The sequence below is a fragment of the Anopheles coluzzii genome, chromosome X (assembly GCF_943734685.1).
Source record: "Anopheles coluzzii chromosome X, AcolN3, whole genome shotgun sequence".
NCBI classification, from domain to species: domain Eukaryota; kingdom Metazoa; phylum Arthropoda; class Insecta; order Diptera; family Culicidae; genus Anopheles; species Anopheles coluzzii.
The window spans coordinates 17,595,617-17,619,948 of NC_064669.1; the positions used below are offsets into that span (position 1 = coordinate 17,595,617).

Sequence of the window (24,332 nt, forward strand, 5' to 3'; positions counted from 1 at the left end):
GCTGGGTGGTGCTGATCTTCAGGTAATAGAGGAGAAGCGGCTAATGAAGGAATGCTGACGTGAGACGCGTAGTTATCATCTGAGCTTACGCAAGTTATAGAAGCGAATAATGTCGAAAAACGCATCAACGGATGTAGGGGAAACTTGTGCACGAAAATACTGATGAGTTGTGTCGTGTATCCATGAAATATCCGCTCGATCCGTCTCCAAAAAGCAGCATACGATCATGTTTTTTCATCCTCGACACTATACTATCGATCGTTGCCTCAAGTGCACTGAGCGTATTTTGATTTTTGGCAAGAGAAGGGGGTATGTAGATTGCACCGATGAAGATAGAGCAGGAAGGAAGCTTGATTTGTAACCAGCACTGTTCGAGGCAAGCGCTCGGCGGTATAACCTCACAGGTGTTTAGATGACGAGATGCTGCGATGAGAGTGCCTCCGCCCCGAGAGAGAGAACTGTTGAATGCCGTACGATCACCGCGGGTTACTGTATACTCAGAGCCGAATAGAAGCGAGGATGGAATGTTCTCATCCAACCAGGTTTCGGTGAGTATGATGATGTTGTAGTCGGACTCCGATATAGATAACCGCAATTCGTTAACTTTGGTACGCACACCACGAATGTTTTGATAGTAAATATTGAATGCTGTTGAATATTGCGTATGACCGAGAAAGGGAGCAAAAGTAGATGGGGCCATAACAGTCAATGTAGACGGAAAGGCAGGCATTGCACATACTGCTGCTACTGTTGATATTGATGTTGTTGAATTAGTTGAAGTAGCTGTTGTTGTAGTTGCTGTTGTTACTATGGATGTTGTTGTTGGTATTGTTGCTGGCGTTGATGTACGTATTGTTATAGACGTTGCAGCAAAATGTTCGTCTATGGTGGGTTGATGGTTTGGCTGCGTAGGTTGTAATGCAGTGTCGGGGATACTGGCGATGATGGGGACGAAAGATGATTTTATACAACTTTGGTTGTCTTCCATCACTACGATAGGTTGTCGTGGAGCTTCACCAAGATCTTGCAACAGACGACGTAACCAAACGATTTCCTGGCTCGCTTCGCTCAACGCCACGAATTCTGCTTCCATTGACGATAATGTGACGCATGTTTGTAATCGGCTAGCCCGGGAAATAGCCCCTCCTGCCAGCAAGAATAACATTCCAGACGTCGATTTTCGGGTCTTCAGATCTCCAGCCCAGTCAGCATCTGAATATACAACTAAACCTGTTGCCTTGTCGTCATAGTGTAATCGCCAATGTTTCGTCCCTTTCAAATAACGTACTACACGTTTGTCCATTCTGCCTCAGTTGGTGAGGCCACACGTCGTCCAAGTAGTGATGTACTCACCGCTATGTCCGGTCTAGCACACACTGCGATATACAAAAGTGCTCCGACTAGGCTTCTGTACGTAGACGAATCTTGCAGTAGGACACTCTCGGTTTCCATCTTTGCGAATGCTTCTTCCATGGGTGACTTTGCAATTTTCGCGTCACGGAGTCCAAAACGTTCAGCAACTCGTTCGATGTAACTCTCTAGTGAAATACTATAATTTCCATTCTGTCGATGAACTTCTAGACCTAAAAAATAGTTCAGGTCTCCTAGATCCGTCATTTCAAATTCCTTTTTCAAATAATAATAAATTTCCCCTATATGAGCTTCTTTCTTACTTCCGACTAAAATATCATCGACGTACACTAAAATGTAGATTCGATCGCCGCTAACATCTTTAGTGTATAAGCAGTGATCCGCACTACTTTGCAAAAATTGCATTCCAACAAGAACGTCATGTAATCGATGATTCCAGCACCGAGCGGACTGCTTCAGTCCGTAAATGCTCCTCCTAAGTCTGCATACTAGCTTTTCTGCTCCTTTCTTCTCATATCCAACAGGTTGTTTCATATATATCTCCTCTTCGAGATTACCATACAGGTATGCAGTCTTCACATCGAAGTGCTTCAGAATCAGCTTTTTCATGCTTGCAATGGCCAATAAATTCCTCAGGGTTGTCTGCTTCGTAACGGGGGCAAAAACTTCATCATAATCTTCCCCATATTTTTGACTAAATCCCTGTGCCACCAGCCGCGCTTTGTATTTCAAAATATTGCCAGCTGCGTTTCGCTTCCGTTTGTAAACCCATTTACAACCAACTGGTTTACGGCCTGCGGGTAGATTCACCAAATCCCATATACCATTTGTTGCATGAGATTTCAGCTCATCGGCCATGGCTTTCTTCCATTCAAAATTGTCCTCACAGTTTAGCGCCTCCTGTATGCTTCTAGGTTCCTTCTCCTCCTCTTTGGCGATTAAAGCTTCCTCAATCAACCGCTTGGGAGGAACACCCTTATTAGATCGCAATGATCGTCGAGGAATTTCGTCTAATTGAAGTTCTTGAAATGACTGTTCACCCTCGGACGCGTTTTCATAAACCGTATCGTCCAGTTCATCCAATGGTTCATCATGTATCATTGTTTCGAGTTCCTGTGTGATGGTGGTTTCATGATCTTCAATCTCAGCCACTGCTTCGGTTTGTGTTTCAATACTTTCGTAGTTTTTCATCAGTGTGGTCCTCGACGATGGTAGGTGCACCATTTCGATAGTTGGTTCAATCGATTCAGTGTTGTTTCTCTCCAAATCCGTTTCGGGTATTTCTATAAATTTGGCATCTCTACTAATCACTATCTGATTAGTTTTACGATCCAAAAAACGATAGGCTTTTCGTTCTTCAGCATATCCAACGAAAACCATTTTCTTTGCCTTCACATCAAGTTTAAAATGCTTCTCTTTGGGTACATGTACGTATGCTTCCGAACCAAAAATTCTGATATGACTATATGATGGTTTCTTATTAAATTCATACGGTGTCTTCTCAATTGATGATGATGGTAGCCGATTCTGCAAATAGTTTGCAGCCGTTATTGCTTCCCCCCAATACTGCTTTCCGAGACCAGACTCAGCAAGCATGCACCTAACCATTTCCACAACATATCGATTCTTTCGTTCCGCTTTTCCGTTCTGTTGAGGTGAATAAGGAGCTGTCTTTTGATGAATAGTCCCGCTTTCCGCTAAAAACTTCTTCAATTTTGCTCCAGAATATTCTCCTCCTCCATCCGTGCGTAGGATTCTTGGATAGCACCCAAACTGATTTTTTACTAAGTTAAAATACCCATGTATATTATACTCAGCCTCTGACTTTGCCTTCAACAGATAGATAACAGTATATCCACTAAAATCATCTAACATCGTCATAAAATATCTGTTACCTCCCGGTGTAGTAACTTCCATAGGGCCTCCAATATCAGAATGAATTAAATCACCAACTGTATGCGACTTACTTGAAGATTCTTTCGGGAACGATAAGCGACTCATCTTTCCTACGCAACACACTCCGCAGACACGCTGAACATCGCACCTCTTGATTTATAGTCCATATCCAAGTTCTTTTCGAACAATCGCAGAGATGGCTTTGGGATCTCTATGGCCTAAACGACGGTGCCACAGATGTTCACACAATTCCGGGTGTTTCGATTTTGTAAGTACAGGCGTCCCCCGAGTTACGACCCCCTCGAGTTACGACGATTCGCAGATACGACGATTTTGATTTTGACAGTTAAAAGTTGTCATTGACAAGAAATTGATGTATTTTTTTGAATATCTGGGCTGATAACCGTTATACACACATTTCCAAAGATTCCACAACTACCCTATCTTGAATATCTATATTGTGTACTGTTTTTAAAATATAATTATTACATTATCAAACATTATTTTAAATAAAATACACGATATCATAAATTCCAACTCTTCAACTTCGGTTATAAACTTAATATTCATAGATATTCAACATACGACTTTTTCGACTTACGCCTTGCTTTGGGACATTTTTTCGGTCCCAAATACAGTCGTATCTCGGGGAACACCTGTAGTACTTTTTCCACGTAATTTTTCAGCCGATAGAGTCCACTATGTCGCTCGCCTAAAATCATTGTTTCTTGTCCTCGCATAATTTTGAAACCGTTTCTATCGAATAAAATGTTGAATCCAAGGTCACAAATCTTACTCACCGACAGCAAATTTCCAGCAAGTGATGGAACAATCATAACATCGTTAAGCGTAACCTTCACTCGATCACCATTGTCTGTTTCAGACACGATTGTTCCAATACCAGTACCTTTACACGCTATATTCGTCCCATCAGCTAAGCAAATCTCCAGTTTTCAGGACGAATTTTTGTTTTTCAAAAAAAAAAAATCATTGTTTGTCATGCGTGACGTCGCGCCAGAATCCAGATACCACCAGTTTCCTTCACATGCTGATGTGACGTTCAAACACATCTCCTTTTTAGGGTGAACTTCTTTAACTAAGTTGGCTCTGGCACCTCTCCGGTTGTTTTTCATACAAAAATCTTTTCGAACGTCAGCCATCAGTGGACAATCTCGAATAAAATGTCCCTCTTCTTGACAAAAATGACAAACGCCACGTTTCTTCATCTTTGGCTAAACCTTGATGCTGGTTCCAATTTTCAACGCCTTTTCATCACTCGGGCCACTTTGAAAATCGTAACATTCTTACCTGCGACGCCACTCGTCACGCAATTTATTCTTTACAAAATCCACCGTGATTTGATCCTTCGGGTAGCTTTCGATGACGTTGATGAGTGTTCTGTAGGACATAGGAAGACTTGAAAGCATTACAGCCACAAACTTTAAGGCTTTAAGCCCTCATCTGCCACTTCCAAACGATTGTGCATCGCCGTCAACTGCTTAAGATTTCTCTGGAAGATTGCCGTCTTCTGGCAGCTTCAAAGAACACATCTTTCGCATTACCGTCATCATCGTATTCATAGATTCTACTTCGTGGATGCTCATGAGAGTGTCCCACATTTCCTTCGCGGTATTTTTGCGGCAAATGTGGACCAATTGATCGTTTTCCACGGCCAAACCGATCATATGACGCGCCTCTCCGTCTTTTTCAGACCAGGCCGCCATCTCTTTTTCCTCCGTTGGCTTCGATTCTTTCACGGTTTTCATCAGCTTCTCCTTGGTCAACTTCAGCTCCATTTTGAACTTCCATATTTCAAAATTCTGGTCGTTAAGTTTCTCAATCTTGTCGTCCGCCATTTTTTTTCTTGCGACAGGGTTCAACCTTTTTCGACCAACCAAGCACTTATGAAACTCCGGAAAAAAATGAAACGATGAACTCCACTGATTCTAATTCAATTTAATCCGCTTTGCACTGGACCTATAACCTATTGAAAGTATGTGTAGTGTTTAAGATTTATTGAATCAGAATGAACATGAAATAAGATATAACAAGCCTACTATGCAACTCTGATATGTTGCTTCTTCCAATACTCCCCACCTCATCTCTTTAACACACCTTGGCCCGCGGGGACACCGTGGCCTCACGCCTAATTGTGTGTTCCGGGGACTGAGGCCCGTGTCTGTGCTCCATCGCATGCAAGGATAATGTATTTAGAAGGTTGATTTTTATCGCTTTTGCTGGGCGACATTGTGGGGGACATCTGTCACTCTCTGCATACAAATTTCATTACCCCGCACCAGCCCTCCCCGATTTTTATACCGGAGCCCCCGGAAGAGAAATGTCAAGTCGAGAAATGTCATTTTGCTCTGAACAACTTAACCTTGTCATTTATAACACCTTGATCGCATGCGATTTTATCGCACGTGCTGTCAAACGCCTTTTCGTATCATATTGCGATTATTTGGATGATTTTCATAAAATAACGATTATGACAAAATTAAGTTGAGATTGTTCCTACAAAACACCATACATTTAGTTTGACAGATAAAATCGGATGCGGCGTCCGACGAAATCGCACGTCCGACGTTATCTGTCAAATCTCATATAAAATTTTGACAGGCCTTCCGATAAAATCGCATCCGATGGAGCACAGACACGGGCCTGAATGTATGCAATTTCACCCACACGAGCTGTCAAACAGCAGTGCTGGCATTTCCACTAGAATCCGACTCCAACTGAGACTTCAGTGCCTGATGTTAACCATGGCAGCGTGTAATACAGCTTTTTCGATTGAGGATTTCTGTTAGGCTGGAAATAGACGAACCGAGATCATCGCGGTACCGCGAAAATCGCGTATGACTTGAGCTGTCAATTATGTTATAAAATCTGACAGATAGGCGAGATAATCGCGGTTCGTGTATGGAACCATCCGATGTCTGGTGACGATTGAATGTGCCAAGAAGAAATATTTTTCTATCAATTTGCGAATCAAATTATTTATTTCACATAGTTTATGCAAAATAAAATACAAAACTCATTTTTTGACACGAGTTTTCACACAAATCCGCCAGAAAAAGTAAAAATAATCGGTTCGCGCTACCGCGAAAATCTCAGCAATACCGAAGTTGGGTATCTCTGCGAAACTGCAGGCGCCATTGGAGGCGCGGAAGATTTGACAGCTCTACTGTTATACAACTGTTATAAACAAGGCGCGAATTTCGCGGTACCGCGACGATCTCGGTTCGTCTATTTCCAGCCTTACAATCAATTCTCGGTTGCTAGTGGATTTGCAGGATATAAAAACGACATTATACGCACGGCACAAGAGGCGTAAACTCAAAAAGTTAACGCTTGATTTGTATGAAAGAGCGTAAACTTTCTGACAAAAGATATTTACGCTTCGTATGACGTCCGTATTAGCCCTGCAAAACGTGCCCAAACAACGTTAAATAGTGACGCTGGTTGTGAGCTCCATCAGAAGAAAGATGGATGGTGTTGTTGTGAGGCACAACAAATAATCCTTTAATATGTTCGAGTGAAGCAAGGTGTTATAAATGACAAGGTGAAGTTGTTCAGAGCAAAATGACATTTCTCGACTTGACATTTCTCCTCCGGGGGCTCTGGTATAAAAATCGGGAAGGGCTGGTGCGGGGTAATGAAATTTGTATGCAGAGAGTGACAGATGTCCCCCACAATGTCGCCCAGCAAAAGCGATAAAAATCAACCTTCTAAATACATTATCCTTGGAGTGAAGGTTCAAAGATATTTTTCAGCTTCTTGTACCAGCTAAATTGATACTCAACAAAATAATAGACTAACTCTTAAAGAGAAATTCGACTAAATTAAACTTATAAAATTTAAGTATCGAGTTCGCAATATGGCGGTCCTCGTATAACTACAAGTTTTACCACGTTAACGCGACTGTTATTCCGATTGTATGTTAGGCCGCAAATACACGACGCGCGTTTCCGCGGGCGCGTTCAAACGCGTATAACAGTTCCGCAGAGATATCCAGCTGAGCATCTCTGCGTTTCCGCGGTAGCGCGTTCGAATGACATTTCATTTCTATGGCTGGATTGTTATACGCGTTTCCGCGGGCGCGGAAACGCGCGTCGTGTATTTGCGGCCTAAGAATGAAAATTAATGCGTTTATTTGCTCATTCTACAACGAATGCTAGGTACAATATGCTTGCTGATCGTTCTTTATTATTTATATTTAACTCACCTAAGTTGAATTGCACACAATCGTTACGATGATGATGCGACGACTCTGGCGAAGACTGCATTCCAATCGTGATGATCAATTATATTTTGATGGTGCGTGGGTGCCAGACGTGGATGATTTTGGATGCTTGTTGTTTCGTTATTCAACGCTGCGAAGACGGATCTTTTTACTGTACGTTGATTTGTGCTGATGGTTGTTTTCTGTAGCTACGATTGGAAGGCTAAATGTTGAGCTAAGTTAAGTGCCACTGGACGCTGCTGAGTTCAAACAGAACGCTAGCATAGATTATAATCTATGATGTCCTTAAATGTCGATGTTATTTTTCAGGTGGTTTTTCTGAATTGCAGCATTCTGCTGATTTATACCATGAATACAGAACTGATGTAGTATTTCAGTGGAAATTTGTAGCAAATGTAGCATTGCTTTAGTATATTGATTTATATGCTTGAATGGCAGTATTTTTGTTTAACCACTGCCGTGTAGCCAGAATTATCGCTACCGATGCATACACATTGTGCATTGTGTAGTGTCATTTAAGATAACTTTTGACAACAGTAGATATGTGAAGAGATCCAGGTTTCTCCCATTCACGATTGAATGTTCGAAATGCGATTGATTTCTTCATAGATGATCTCGGAGTCGTTTCGTTCACACTGTCGTTGTAAATTCACTTCCCAAGTAAGGTAGCCGTAGTATGGATCCAAATACAAACCGTATGTGTATCGTATGTGCACAAACGAGCAGTGTTACCTGACTGGTAACCCGATCGCATCTACCCAGGTGGAACTTGGCGTTTGATACAGGATTTTCCAGGGGAATCATAGTGGAACTCTCCTTTGACTCTTTCATATGGGATGTGAACTTAAAATAATGGAAATTGGACTCTATGGCACCCTGTTTGGACAGGCTCCTTGGAAATTCCTATTAGATTTGTCCAACAGAGCTATAGATTCCAAATCCCATTACATAAAGTGCATTTATCGTAGAATTCAATTAAGTGTACCACAGCTATCAACTCCTGGAAAACCCTGCACCCTGCTTGCTGAACCATTGACGCTGCCAACGATATGCACTTCCCCTCTGGTTATGTGATTCCGGTGCAATTCCCTAGATTTTACATTCATCGATAAATAAACCACACCAGAAGAATGCAAGTTACCTCAAATTTTGAGATAATTCTTTCAATATATACGCATAGCCAAATGTTCAAATGTGCACGAGAAAACGCCACAATTTTTTATTGATTGATTATGCCGTGTTCCGAAGTAACGACCATCCCAAGATAGCAGAGCTCCTTTACTACCTCGAGGTTGTTGCCGTCAACTAATACCTTGTTTCCCAGATTGTTGTGGTCCGATCAGACCTAGCCTTTCTGTCTACCTGGGTGTGCCACTCACCGACAGCAGTCGACGGCTGTCGTATGATGTGTGCGTGAGTTCCCGGGTCGCTGACCAGAGAAGCAGAAGGGGGGGGATAAGGGAGCGAAGAGAGAGAGTAGGGACATTCGTGCGGCTGAGCTAGGGCAGATAGGATTGAACACGGGCCCGTGGATTAGTAGTATATAATTAGGGAATAAAGTTTTTATACGTTATGTCGATGCAAAGTGAATCGTCTTCGCCGTTGTAATTACGTCCATGCATCCGACATAAAAGTGGCGACGAGGTTTTTAAAGTGTTATTTATTCAATTTTTAATTTATTACTTGTGTGTGTGAAAAATCGGACACAAAGTTCCGCCATCGCGTTGCGTTCTTCGTGCTCGTTACCATTAATCCGCGTCGTAAAGTCTTTCGCGCGTCGATCTGTGTGAAAAAATTCCGCCGTCAAGGAAAAAGCGCAAGATGAGCAGCCCCGGAGGAGACCCACCAACGGAGGAGCAACGACGTTTATCGGAGCTGTTCAACACGGCTTCCGTATTTAACTACCAGCCAGCCGCACAATCCGCGAACCCGCCATCGCAAAATGCTGCCAACCCGCCATCATTGGCCCCAGCTGCATCAGCATCATCAGCCGAAGGGACGATCATGTTGCAAATGCTAAGTCTGATGCAGCAGCAAATGAAACAGCAGCAGCAAATTATGGCTCAACTACTGCACCAGCATTCTCATCCAACACCACAGCAACAGCAGCAGCAGCAGCAGCCACCTTCCGCAACACATAATCCAGAACATATTATGGATGTCTTAGCGAATAGCATCAGTGAGTTCAGGTTCGAGGCTGAGTCCGGCGTAACGTTCGAGGCATGGTTTTCACGTTACGAAGACTTATTCGCAAATGATGCCTCCCGGCTCGATGAAATGGCCAAAACCCGATTACTTGTGCGTAAATTGGGAACAGCAGAGCATCAGCGTTATATAAGTTTCATTCTGCCCAGTTTACCGCGAGATTTATCGTTCAATAGTACAGTGCAGAAGCTTAAGCTTCTTTTTGGCCACGCAGAATCAGTATTGAGCAAGCGGTACAAATGTTTGCAGATCGCAAAATCAGGGAGAGAGGACGTTATAGCTTACGCCTGTAAAGTAAACCGAGCATGCGAGAATTTCGAGTTGGCAGGTATGAGCGAAAACCAATTTAAATGCCTTATATTTGCATGTGGTTTAAAGAACGAGGCTGACGCAGACATGCGAACGAGGCTGTTAGCAGAAATTGAGCGACGGAGTGATCTAACACTTGAGCAATTGGCAGCTGAGTGTCAGCGTATCGCCAGCTTAAAGAATGATAGCAACATGATAGCGTCGGGCAGTGAAGAGCAAGTGTTAGCAATTAGAAGAACAAGCCATAACTCATCAACACGTCACATTCAGCATGATCAGAATGCACAGCATAAAGTATCTTCATCAGAAAATCAACCATCTAATCCATGCTGGTTGTGTGGAGCGTATCATTGGTCACGCGATTGCACATATAAAACGCATAAATGCCGCAATTGCAATCGCATCGGACACCGCGAGGGGTACTGTCTAAAGCCTCATCAGCGAGGGGGACGACGCGGTTTTCGGAGAAGGTCACAAGTAAGCGTCGTAGCCATTAACGAATGCAGAGCTGTAGGAAAGCGTAAATATGTTGACCTTACTATTGGGCGCGTGTCGGCCAAACTTCAGTTGGATACAGGATCCGACATAACGATCATCGATCGGCAACAGTGGCATCGCATCGGGAAACCGCCCTTGAGTCAACCAAAAGTTCGAGTGAGAACAGCTACAGGCGATAGTTTTACTCTATGCGGCGAATTTCGAGCTAATGTTACGATAAGGAGCGTCACGAAGCTGGCTACGATCCGAGTGGCAGAGGCGAACATTTTGCTGCTTGGAGCGGACTTGATTGATCTATTCAATCTGGCAACAGTGCCGATGGACAGTTTTTGCAGTCAAATCTCAACCCAGCCCACATTGAGCAACAATCGTTCGGAAGATAATTTAAAGGTTTTAGCCATTCAAGCCACTAATCCGTTTCCTATTACTTTTGTAGATGCACAGCAAGTCAATTCATCGGAGCCAAAGGTGCGCAAGCTAAGTAAAGAAGGATGGCCACCAAATGCATCTCTTGAGTCAAGCTCAACACACTCTTGCCAGCAGAAGAAATCGTTTCCTTCGGAGGACAAATGCATTTTACTCGGGGAGCGAAGGGTCATGCCGCAAAAGCTTCAATTACGTGATTGGGCCCAAATGCAGCAAGGACACCCCGGCACCGTACAAATGAAGGCTTTAGCGAGGAAATCTGTGTACTGGAAACCTCTCGGCAGCGACAGGGCAGACATCCCGAGCACTTGTCAATCTGGTACAGCTACAACCATATACTCACTACATTCAGCTTTGGTACCGAGCCCATCACGTATACATGAAAAAAACAAGCCCGTACAAATTTAGATTTTTTATATTCTAATTCTGCCCCTTCGAATCCATCTAAACCAGTAGCTAGGGAGCAAATGTCAATTTAGCCCAGGAGCAGTAACATTGAGCTGGTACATTCACCACGCCGCTCTTCTATGCTTAGAAGAATTGCGCGTAGGTTCGACGAGTATCAGCTCTAATTAAAAGGGGGAGATGTTGTGGTCCGATCAGACCTAGCCTTTCTGTCTACCTGGGTGTGCCACTCACCGACAGCAGTCGACGGCTGTCGTATGATGTGTGCGTGAGTTCCCGGGTCGCTGACCAGAGAAGCAGAAGGGGGGGGATAAGGGAGCGAAGAGAGAGAGTAGGGACATTCGTGCGGCTGAGCTAGGGCAGATAGGATTGAACACGGGCCCGTGGATTAGTAGTATATAATTAGGGAATAAAGTTTTTATACGTTATGTCGATGCAAAGTGAATCGTCTTCGCCGTTGTAATTACGTCCATGCATCCGACATAAAACAGATCTAAGTTTCCGACAAGCAGATACTTCATCTTCGTCGCATTGATTCTCAATCCAATACTTGCTGCTTCACGTTTGAGTCGGGTGTACGCATCACACACCTTCACTGTCGTCTTGCCGATGATGTTCATGTCATCCATGTCAAGAAATTGGAGAGACCGGTAGAGGATCGTGTCCCGGATATCGTGGTTTAGCCCCGCGACTCGAATGACACCTTCCAGGGCGATGTTCAAGAACAGACAGAAGAGTCCGCCACCTTGCCTCAGACCCTTGTGAGATTCGAACGATTCCGACAGCATGTTCGATACTCTCACTATGCAGCTCATTCCGGTCTATGCGTCGTAGGACGCCTTTAAATCGATGAGCAGATGATACGTAGGTATCAGACGCTCTCGGCACTTCTGGAGGATCTACAGAAAAGTAAAAAAAAAAAATGGTCAGTGGTGGATTTGGCTCCGACAAACCAAGCTTGGAAGATGCCGACGAAGTTTGTAACAAGGGGCAAAGTCTGCAGAACAGGATCTGGAACAGGAGTTTGTCGGCGGCATTGATAACTGTGATGGCTCGAGAATTCGATCATTCCAGCCTATTGCTCTTTTTGTATATTGGTTGAATGACAGCCTGCTTCTACTTCTCCTGCTCCCAGAATTGGCGGGGCATTCATCCAGAGATGGTGGGACACCTCGTCTGTCAGGAGATTTCTTTCTTCGTCGGACTATTCCTTTTGCTCTCTACATTGTAAGCGGCTGATCTTCTGTTCTGCTGCAGTTCTGATAGCTCGTAGCAGCATAAGCCAGTGGTCTGCGGGAGGTATCACGGCAATTTTGTTGTCGGCCGAAAGTGGTCGAATTGTGGTCCCGAAGGGTAAGGATGATATCCGTCTCGCTTTAAATCTCAGAAGCCAACAAAAAAAAAAAAACAAACTTTAGGGCATCATTTAGAATGCTCTCTTTGGAAAGGATTCTAGGTCAATTAAATGGTGCGTCCTGGATTTCTACGATTGATCTTACGAGCACATTATTTCAAATTGAATTACAAAAACAATAGTAACGTCAAGTCATTTTTTGCTGACAGTGGAATGTAAAATGCTCCTTTTTTGACTTTGTATTTCACCAGACCATAGGAGTTACTTATTAATTAAATGACATCCTTGTATAAAAAACATCAAAAACAGATCATGTTAGAAAGCTCGAAACAGGCCTAAAGCATTGAAAAGCTCATAACGTACGTTTTAATTTCAAGAAGTGTGTTTTCAGCTCAAAGTCTGTAAAATGTTTGGGATATATTTTATCTGGTGAGGGCTCTAGAGTAAAAAAGCAAACTAACAAAGAATGCTGTAGAATTCGTAAATAATTGCGATACGCGCATCACAGTTTGAAGAAAAAAGTCACTAGTCCCTCTTCGCAGCGGGTCATATATGAATTATTCGTATCCTAAAGTATCTGTATAATGTACATGTATATATAACTTTGTAATGTACCCTTAGCTGGTGTATAGGCACCAGTTCATTATACATACACTTTCGGCTAATTTCTTTAAACATGCTGAAGGTACCAACTCTATGATTATTGTACGCGTGTCCGTGTTGCTTACGCTTTTCGTTGAACTCAAGCATCGGACCATTAAAGTACTTAACAAACTTAGCCGTTACAAACATTTTATTACAAACTTACCAGTTGCTGCCGCAACAGGGAGATATCGATGAACGATGGTTCAGTCTAGAAATGGAATTACGAGAGGAAAGTTCGCATTGACTATTTTATCATGAAACACTTGGAAATCCTCATGAAGTCTAAGCAAAAATAAAAAATATATACATGGGAGATCACGAAAATGTTACTTTTTAATTTTGCAAAACTATATAGCTAATTTTCTCATCCTGTTTCTGTAAATTTTTGCACTGAAAAGGTTTCTCTTTACGAGAGTTAATATATTTTCGGATCAAATGATGCGAACGCTTTGAGTTCCAGATTCTAACTGTCTTTATTTCTCCTAGTTTGGTTCCTATCAACTCTAATCCTAACCTTATCTTGTATGTATGAGTGTACGGCTTATCTTATATGAATATGGTACTTGGCTATAGCTATTGGTAAATATAGTGGTGTGTCACATACACATAGGATGGTTAACTCGAGTAATCACTACAGTGATCACATTTTAAACGTGACGGTCAGTTACGAATTTTAGGCAAAGGAAACGTGAGGAAAGGTAAGGCAAGATTTTGTAAAATCAACAACGTGGCCGTTTTTTATCTGTACCTAAAGTAATAAACTCTACACAGGAAATACCGTACGAACATGCATGATATAATTATAAGGTTCTGATTTCTTGAAAAATGCAGCAGAGAAAACATTGCAACAGGAAAGCACAACATAATAGTACAGTTCAGTATAGCCGAAACAGTACATAATTAGGGATCATTATCACTCTTCAAAATAAATGATAACCTCTTTAAGGGTTGACATACGAAATAAGCATAACATGTTCTGCATGCGCGCACAACTTGGTACACAACTTCGGGGAACGAACACGAACCACAATAACACAAGCGGCCTATTCCCACACACCTAGATATGAAATCAGGTGCAATAAATTGGATCGACAGAATCCAGACTAGAAATCCAGTTTTTTTTCTTCCATAATTTCGCACTAACACCACCTCAAGGCGTGTCGGACATGCACGTATACTATTACAACTATTAAGATATTGTAGAAAGAATATTGTAGAAATTAACTGAACTCCACAATTCTAAAACGAACCAGTGCGGTCGTGCCTCGCGTTTTATTTTACCTTCCTTAACACGTCTTCGTAGAAGTTCCATGGAAACTTACAGGCTACGTGATACTGAGTACGTCTCGAAAACCTTTATAGGCTGGTCTACACCGTTTAACATCCTAATCCAGATCCGGTAGGTTGCAAAAATAGTGTTTGTGTTCTTGGTTCGCCTGCTCCATCTGGAAGTTGATAGAGGTAACAAACTCACAGTTAAGTGTATGCTCCCCCCAATTTCCAAGTTGAACCTTTGAATGCTGTTGCTATGTAGAAAATCTGAGTTACAACGAATGGACGCGACGCGACCCTACAAAATAGCAAGGAACTCACTTTTTATTCATCGTTTTGTTTTCTTTCGTAACTCTTCTTGCCCTCATGTCCCCAGTTTTCCACGATTAATTAAAATGCGCATTAGTTTTCACAGAGGAATTAAAATTAGCGCAACTGTGACACTCATTTTGACATATTCGTAAACAAATAGTTTTATTTGTATCTGTTTTTATTGCTGCAATAATTCCAATAGTTGCAAAAAGTATGTGTTTATGTTATTGTGTTGCAAATATTTCTCTAATCCTACAGTGCAGGGGACTCCAAACTGTTAAGTTCGCGGACGGCATTGCCTCACAAATAACTTTGTTGAAAGCCATTTTAACGTTACTTTTAGAATGGGTGAAAGTTCAAATCTCGATTTGATTAGCAGATACTAACTGAATATATTAAACATTCTTTTATTGAATCGTGAAGTTCGTCTTTCAAAAGCAAATATTTAAATCTTGAATAATTAATCGAAAAAAAAACTATTTCATTTAACTTTTGCAAAGTCATCGCGGGCCGCCTTATAGGCTCTTGATGGCCGCATGCAACCCGCGGACCGTAATTTGGAGACCCCTGTTAAAAAGCACCACCCCAAATGTATGGACATAGCCACCGCGGGATCTACACACCGTTCGTAAATCTGTTTCTCTTTAAGGCCTCTTTCTTCCTCTCTCTCTTTCTTCTCTCTCTCTATCTCTCTCTCTCTCTCCCTTTTGCATCCCTCATTTCGTCTTCGAAGAAGCAGCGGAAGGTTCCGTGTCCGGTTCCGTGGCCCTCAACTGTTCCGGTTCCTGCACGATCGACGTGGTAAACCGGCTGCTCACACCGGCAGCACTGGAATGTTGCGGGCGAAGTGTGGTTTTGCTGTATCGTGCTGTGCCCGTCGTCGCCACCGGACCATCGCTGGCTCGCCGGTATCCTCCATCCGGTGTCGATTCTGACCCATGCTGCTGCTCCTCGACACCGAACCGTTGATGGTTGGTTTTGCCGTGAAAGCTCTTGGTAACACGCGTCAGCCTCGGCGGCTCTATAAAGCCTTCCCGTATGACAAGTGCACCGGGAGTGTGTGGAATTGGTGGTGGTGGTGGTGCTGCTGCTGCTGCAGATGACGTAATTGATGACTGTGCCAGGCGGCCAGCTGGAGTCGTGTTGCGATCGCTATGTGTCAGCTCGTCAAAGGACATATGCAGCCGGGACAGAGGCTGTTGCTGCTGCTGCCTACCGCTTGCAGGGAGATCCGATTTGCTACCCCCACCGCCGCACCAATCGTGGACCTGTTGCTGTGACACGCTTTTACCCTCCTCTTTTTGATTTTCGTACAGACTAATTTGACGTTGGATGCGGAAACCGCGCACGACACGGTTTTCTGATTTGGAAGTGTCGAGCTCGTGCGGGTCACTCCCACCGTCAGCCGGATTTAGCGGCTCGTCGAACGGCAAGGCTCCCCGGAACGGCGAAACCTTCTTCCCGACCGCACTGCTGTTTACGCTCACCATTCCACTCCCCTCCTTGATGCTGCTGGAGGAAGCGAAAGAAGCGTCCATGCCCGTGCAGGGCATTAGACAGCATTGCTGGTGGTGTTGCTGTTCGCCCACACTCAGACACGTGTCGGTGGAAATGGTGGCATCTTCATCCTCCTCCTCCGTCGTGTTTGCCGTGGTCTGGGGAACAACGCAAACGCATTAGCTCGGAGCATGCGAGCTCTGGTTGAGAATGGAAAAGCTTACCAGATCGTAGTTGGTGATCGATCCTTTCGTCGCGTCGTTAGTGTTGCTGTCTCCCCAGTCGGAGCAAGCGCTCACCGGCGTGAGATCGCCAGTGCTGACATCCATCGCGGAGCCACGACGTCGAGTGCCATCATCGAGTAGCAGACCGGTGGCGCCCGGGGGTTCGTCTAGCTGTCTTGGTGCTTCCGGGTCCTCGCCACCCTTGTTCAGCTCTACCGAGCCCGGATGCTTCGGGGAAGATATTTGGGCACTGGCGCTGAAGAGGTGCGGCAGTGCTACCAGCTGTTCACCGGGGCCGCTTGCAATTGCCGCCAGACTGCTGAAAAGAGTGTAGTGTTAGGTAAATCTGATTCAGATTCATGAATCTGAATGAATCTTTGCAATAATTCAATGAATCTGAATCTGGGTTGGCAAGATTCGTGAATCTCAAAGATTTATCAATCTACAATCTACAGATTCGGCAATCTCGAGTTTCTTATTATTCTTCTTTTTGCCGTAATAACGTGGTCATGCGAGCCTATACAGACTTTCGAGACTTCTTGGCAAGTACCACGCAGCCGGATAGTTTGTTTTGCTACGGGGAGACGGTCCAACTTAATATTTTGAACATCATACATCTCTAAAGATTCATGAATCCCTGTAGATATATGAATATTAATGGATCCAGGAATCTTTCGAGATTCATTAATCCTAGAAGATTCAAGTATCTTTTGGGATTCATGAATCCCTGAAGAATCATGATATTTTTGAGATTCATAAATCCTTGGAGATTCATGAATGTTTTGAGAAACAAGAATCTTTGAAGAGTCGATTTGAGATTCGAATCACTCATCACTGAAGATTCATATGAATGAATCTCAACGAAAGATTTATGAAACTCAACATTGAAAAAGTACAGAAAAAATAAATAAAATTCGGCGTTAACTGCTATCAAAGCATGTCAAAGGCTGATTGTCAAAATACGCTTACCCATCAGTGCTGCTGGTAATGCTAGCGGACATGTCACTGCTTGGGCAGCCACGCGAATATACCTCCGAATAGTTTGGTGAGGATGGGCCACCGCTCGACAGCGCACTGATGCTGCTGGTCATACTGCTCGAATGATCGCTCCAACCTGTAAGGGAAACGAGAATGGTGTCCCCGTCCAGCCCGGTGTGCCGTAGCGAACATTACCAATTGCGAAAGCGGTCGAGGAAGAGTAGAATAGAAAGAGAGAAAGGGATGGTATTATGTGAAAACGAAGTTAGTTGGATTAGAAAGTAAATTTGAAAATGTTTGAAAGTAGCGTTAGACGAAACAATGTTATTTTTCACACATAAACACACACACACACACACAAACAAAACACCCATCAACACCTCAAACAGAACCAAAACCAAAACTTACATGAAAACGAGGAAGAAAAATAAAACAACTTAAAACCAACAATAAACCTCATCGACTTTCGAACTCAAAGTAAAACGATAAACTTATTCTGGTGTTGAAAAACATGTACGTTTACTTTGCTCATTCTAGATCACGTCATACACGATCACACTGACCCCTAGATAAAGGTTTACAGCCGTGTACGTTCCTTACGTACGCTCGCTCACCAATTTTTGTTTGTTTGTTGTATCACAAATCAGTTAATTTTTTTTTTTTTCTAAAGATAGCATTACAACATTGTTCACATCGATATTTCCAAGTGATGCTGATCATCCAGATGCAGTATGATTGCTGGATGACCACAACCATTAAGTTAGTCTGTTGCTCAGCCGGTACGTCAGAATCATATTGCTCAACATTGATTATGTATTGTTTTAAACTAGTTTCTCCAAACACCCTGTACCGCTTCTCTTTTTATGCATAAAATATTATTTAGCAAGCTCTATGATGATCGTTGCACAGGATCACAATTACATTTAGTTAGATCGTTGCAGGCTTGGGGCTTTGATTCACAAAACGCGTGTATTCCAACCAAGCAGCATGGTGGAGTGGAGTATGAAATCTATATGTTGCAAATCGCGTTTCACGTTTGACACGGAGAAGCAGTTTCGCACGTACTGGACGGACACAATAGGCGTACTCGCGAGGTGGGTTGTTATGCATACACAAAAAAAAACGATTTCTTATATTCTACAAAGAATGGGTGTAAACATACATTTATGCCTCCGGGGATGTTGGGACAAACAATAAATGAAAGAATGAAACTCGGTTTTTTTCAACCGACATAACCGAAATAAAAATGTACATAACTCAAGGCAAGGTAACACAGACAACACACGTACACTAATATTATTGTGTCCTAGGGCATTGAGTTTCAAATTACTCATGTCAAAATAACCGGTTGCGCAAACCGTTTTTTTTGCAACCACCGTATATGTGCGTGTGTGCGCACAAGTGCATTAACGCAATGCACAGCTAGCTCTCGCTATAGTTTTCCTGTGCTTTATCTTCTGGAAAAGTTTCAACAGGCGAAAGCGCAAAACAAACGTAACAAGACAAGAAAGCGTTGATGGTTCCGTGTCGTCTCCGCTGTCGCGCTGTGCGCCTATGCATCGTCGTCCGAGTCGCACTTACTCTGCTGCGCGCCACCGTTCGCCGGTGTGCTGTTGCCGTTGGGTCCGGGCATTCCTGCGGCCACCGTTGTACTGCCAACTGCCGCACCAGCGTTGCGTGTGCCTGCCCGCGATGCAGCGGTGCGTTCTTCTGCCGTCTTGGTGCCACTACCAAGCGTGGTGGCGGCAACAATGGACGATGGTGGCTGCATGCTGCCACTACCGCTGCCGATGCCTTCGCCGATGCTGTCGTGGCTCACGACCGACAGGCTACCCTTGAGGGCGATCGGGCCGCCACTAATCAGTGGATGTTTCGGGGGCGGCGACGATGCCGGCGTCTTGAACAGCGGTCCAATCGTCATGCGCTCCAGGAACGCGTCCAGTTGCTTGAGTGAAAGCGCATTGTGCAGCGTTTCCAGTGGGCGAATCGGTGGCACACCGCCAAATCCTTTGGAGCCGTTTGGTATTCCGCGAACGCATCGAGAAGATAGGCGGGAATGAGAGTAAGAAGGGTAGTTATTTATTATAAAGTTATTTTAGGTATTTTTAAGTTCTGAGACATCAAAGCATTCTTTGTCACAGCCACTCTTACAGAGCTACTAATGAACGTAGATGAAAATGTATCGTTGCATGCATAGAAATGGTAATCTCTTCTTTCACTACAGTTTCTACACCGTGAAGTTGCCAATATTCCGCTCGACTTGAATGCAAGATATCACCAAGTTACGCGTGCGTAAAATCCAATCGACCAGTTCGCAGATGTTGATGTTTAAGTTGGAATTGAAACCAAACCCTCACGGAAGATGTTCTCAGAAGTTGTGCTACAGAGGCCGGAATTCCAATAAGCGCAGCCTGCGAAGCCAGAATTCCAATAATACCTGCGGGCAGTTGAGTACGATCTGCAGGCTGGAAACTTTAAAAATTGTATGTCTAATTGGATATAGTATTGTACAGAGTGAATTCTACAATTCGTGTCAAACAGATAATAAAATGTTATGTTTTTGTGTTTTTTTAAACTGCCGTCGGCTATAATTCGCGTTTACTTTAAATTAGCAGGCTTACTAATTCATTCGTGACGGACAGATGACAAATACGCTCAGAGAGTAAAATAACGATTTAATCTAATTTAAATTTTTTTTCTTTAATGTTACTGCATCAATTTTTGTATTTTCGGTGTTGAAGTGTTTTAGTTAATTATAAAACATGCTAAGAACATACCAGACACGTACCAGATGTTTCATAGTGTAAAAAAAAACTGAAAATATCTCATTGTAATGTGCGTAATTATCGTTAACGATCGCTTTCTTGCCGGGGTTTGAATGTCGAAAAGAAGACATTAAAGAAGACTGGTTAGTATCGTTGCCGGTCTAGTGTTACAGTCCTCAACTCGTACGACTTAACAACATAAACGTCATGGGTGAAACCCCCAAATGGACCGTGCCCCCGTACGTAGGACTGACTATCCTGCTTTGTGTAATTAGTAAGTCACTGATAGCCAAGCCAATGGTAGGCGGCAGCAGGCCTTGACCGACAACGGTTTTTAGCCAAAGAAGAAGAAAAAGGCTAGTATCGTTCCTCAAATGAAGAAGACCACCTAGAGCAGGGTAAACTTCCAAGAACAGGACCACATTGAGAGTAACTGCGCTGGGCCAAACTATGCGGAGAATAATGCTCCCAATGCCTAATATATTTTAGGCGGTGGTGCAAATTTGGCTAAAAGTAGGTGAATATTTCAAACATTTTCCCTAACCTTTGAAAGAATTATTAGTTTCATTTACATTAAAATATATAAGCAAATGCAAAACACGCAGAGCTGAAATGTTTTGTATCGTAGAATATAGTACCTGTCAGCAAGACTTCAAATGTGCTTGCCAAAAACTTACATTTATTGATTCAATTAGTACCCAGCACACAACCACGTACGTAGATAAAAAAAAAATTTGCTTTTGACTCTCATCGCTTGGCTAAAACATTTCAGTCTCACACATATTACAGGGTTTTTCAGGGGTTCTCATAATTGTGAGACTCTACTATGAGTAGTGTGTCTACATAGTAGTCTACTATTAGTAGACCATTTTTGTCTGTCTTATACGAAATGAACTTTATGTATGGGAATTGGACACTATAACACCCTTTTTGGACAAATCCAATAGGAATTTCCAATTAGCCCGCCCAAAAATTGTGCCATAGAGTCCAATTCCCACCATATAAAATTCATTTCCCGAAAGAAAGAGCCAATAAAGAATCCCACAGCTATGAGAACCTCTGGAAAACTCTGTAATACAGCAAATATCCAAGGACCTGTAAATACTTAACATTGAGTTTTTTTTGTACATTGCAATTGAAGAACAGGAGGGTGTAATTGTTCCACAATTATCATTGTACTACTCAATCTATTCTGCATCTAAAACCGTTGCAATACACTGTTTTCTGACTCAGTGTCTAATATGAACGTCGCCGTAATGTGAACATTATTCAACAAATCACGCGATTTTTTTTAACAGCCCAACAGTCACAAATAATGACAGCTGGTGAAAAACATATTGCATGTTTTGAATAATGTTGTTCACATTGAAAACTGACCCGGACAACAGTGTAAGAAAATAAAACCTATCCTTGAAACTGCTCTCCGAAGTGAGGTGTTTTATAGGCACACAGTTTATTTCTTAGCAATGTTCAATTCGAAGTCAAAACATTTCGATTATGAAAATATAATTATTCTGTACTCCAGAACTCACTTTTCTTGATTTTTTTAAAATAAAATCGATCATACTTATATGCGGCTTTTCAGTAGCGTTTGACTCTGTTGTAATATAATTAACATGAATTAATAACCTAATTAATTATATTTGTAAGATCTTTGAAGGTTGCTGAGTGATTCAAATTTCTCTCTACCATTAAATTAAAACTTAGCCAGTCCCGTGGCACTCGCGATCAATCAACATCATTCAAGCGATCAACGCCACGTAAATTCAAGCCTTCATGCATACCTCCTAAACGTATCACTGACTATTCTGTAAAGGATATATCAATCAGTCACAGATAGCCAAACTCATTAGAGGCTAATGCGGGAGCAAGAAGCAAAATCAAATATTTCTAATGCTTGTTGTTCATATTATGTTCGACAGAACTTTTATCCGATACGAGTAAAAACATGAAATGTTTTGTGTCTCAGTTTTATTAGTTGGGCTGATCAGGATGCATGTCATAGTCAGGATGCAAGACTCACATTTTGGGGTTTTACAGGGGTTCTCTCAAATGGGCAATTGTTTCATGCCACTTTTATACAGGAAGGGACCTTTATGGGGCTTTTTCTATTCTTTTATTCGAATATTTGTCTTTTGTAAGATGCTTATTGTTTTAGACGTCTGATAGTCGAGAATGACAGCAGTAGGCGACAAATAGTCAGATGAACTCTCGGAATTACAAAGAGGAGAATGAGGCCAATTGGCTCAAAGTCTCTATAAAAATAAACAAAACAAACTCTTGGAGATGACTTTAAAACACGCTTACAACACTGAAATATTAGCCAACAAATAAGGAATTTTGTTATAGATAATCAAACAAAATTATTTTTTCTAATCTAATTTAATTAAGTTATCGGTTGTTGCCATGTTTGTCCACCAAACTTCGTTTTACTGGTTACATGATTTCCTTTAATTAATTTGAACACAGTTCAGTACTATATTTTTCATTTCAAGTAAACGGAAATAGTTTACTTCAAAAGTGCCAAAACATCGATTTTGATCCATTTCCCGCTAGGGTTTCGATAGCGAGAACAAATGGCTTGAATCGACTCTGGAATCAAAAGAACACGCAGACGTTTTATGGCTAAAACTCTACGACACACTTTATGGAAACCTCGAAACCGCAATTACAAGCGGGACAGGTTAGTAGCAAAGTAGACCTGATTTGCTTGACAATGTTCAACTCGACATCAATACATCTCGACGTTCACTTCACATAAGAAAGAGTAATGGAATTGTCCCAATATTTTCTTCTTCTTCTTCTTCTTCTTCTTCTTCTTCTTTTTCTTCTTCTTTGGCTCAACAACCGTTGTCGGTCAAGGCCAGTCTGTACCACTTGTGGCTTGGCTGCTGCTGGTGTGGGTGCCGTACTCGCGTACCACCACATTGACTTATTAGTGACTTATTGATTACCCCCCATAACAGGATAATCAGTCCTACGGCGGCACGGTCCATTAGGGGTTTAACTCAAGACGGGCATGTTATTAAGTTGTACGAGTTGACTACTGTACCACGAGACAGGTTTAATTAATCCCAATATTATAAGAACCCCTAAAACCCCTGCATTATAATTATTCACTGACACGAAAGGCACTTCCAGTTCTGCAAAATGTCACTGACATAGTCATGACAATTTCTGACTAAAACAAAATCATGTCAGCGTCACGAGTTCTACAGTGATGAGCAGAGACGAGACTTAAACAGTTGGTACGACCATCACATCCTTGGTGACATTTTAGCAACCAAAGCTTGGTCAGTCACTATGTAATGACTTTTTTTTACTTCGATCAGTTGTGAAAAATGTCACTAACATTGTCATGACAAATTCCGCCTGAAACAAAATAATCTTCTACGGTGATGATCAGAGGTGATCCTCAACTCAAACAGTTGTTACGACCATCACATGCTTGGTGACATTGTGTGCAACCAACTCTTGGTTTAGTCACTTGGGCGCGACATTTTCAGATGGTGATAGTCACTGGAGATATATGCGGTGCGTACGAGTGGTTCCAAGAAACAAAATGAGCATAGTTTTTCGTTCTATTTGACCCGACAGACCATCAAAACCATGCTCATCATGCTCATTTTGTTGCTTGGGACCACACGTCAAGTATATTCCAAGAATGTCATGATTATCACCGACAGAAAATGTCGTAATCAAGTGAGTCATCAAGAGTTGGGTGCTGAACTAAATGTCACCAAGCATGTTTTTGGTACACCAACTATTTGAGTCTCACCTCTGATCATTTCAGTTGTGTACGTTAACTGATTTGAGATTTGTTTCAGGCATATCGGTGACTCGTGACAGCATTAAGCTCAGCTTGTGAGTCAGAGTATCGCGGTTGACAGGTCAAGCACTCGCATGTCGTGTTCGGCATGTCATGACGCACT

At 42.5% G+C, this 24,332-nt stretch overlaps 1 protein-coding gene across 16 annotated transcripts in view; it reads right to left on the reverse strand.

Moving 5' to 3' along the window:
• Positions 1-15,079: 15,079 nt before the first annotated feature.
• LOC120949387 (inositol hexakisphosphate and diphosphoinositol-pentakisphosphate kinase) overlaps positions 15,080-24,332 on the reverse strand; it is a 47,234-nt gene continuing 37,981 nt past the window's right edge. For 14 of the 16 annotated variants that reach the window (XM_040366727.2, XM_049609333.1, XM_040366736.2 and 11 more), the window contains 4 exons: positions 19,217-19,642; positions 17,627-17,771; positions 16,658-16,976; positions 15,080-16,591 (listed from right to left, as the gene is read on the reverse strand). In XM_040366727.2, coding sequence (XP_040222661.2) covers positions 15,653-16,591; positions 16,658-16,976; positions 17,627-17,771; positions 19,217-19,642 — 1,829 coding nt within the window. In that variant the 3' untranslated portion in view covers positions 15,080-15,652. The remainder of the gene's footprint in view (positions 16,592-16,657; positions 16,977-17,626; positions 17,772-19,216; positions 19,643-24,332) is intronic. The other 2 variants (XM_049609317.1, XM_049609349.1) reach the window with 2 other exon arrangements.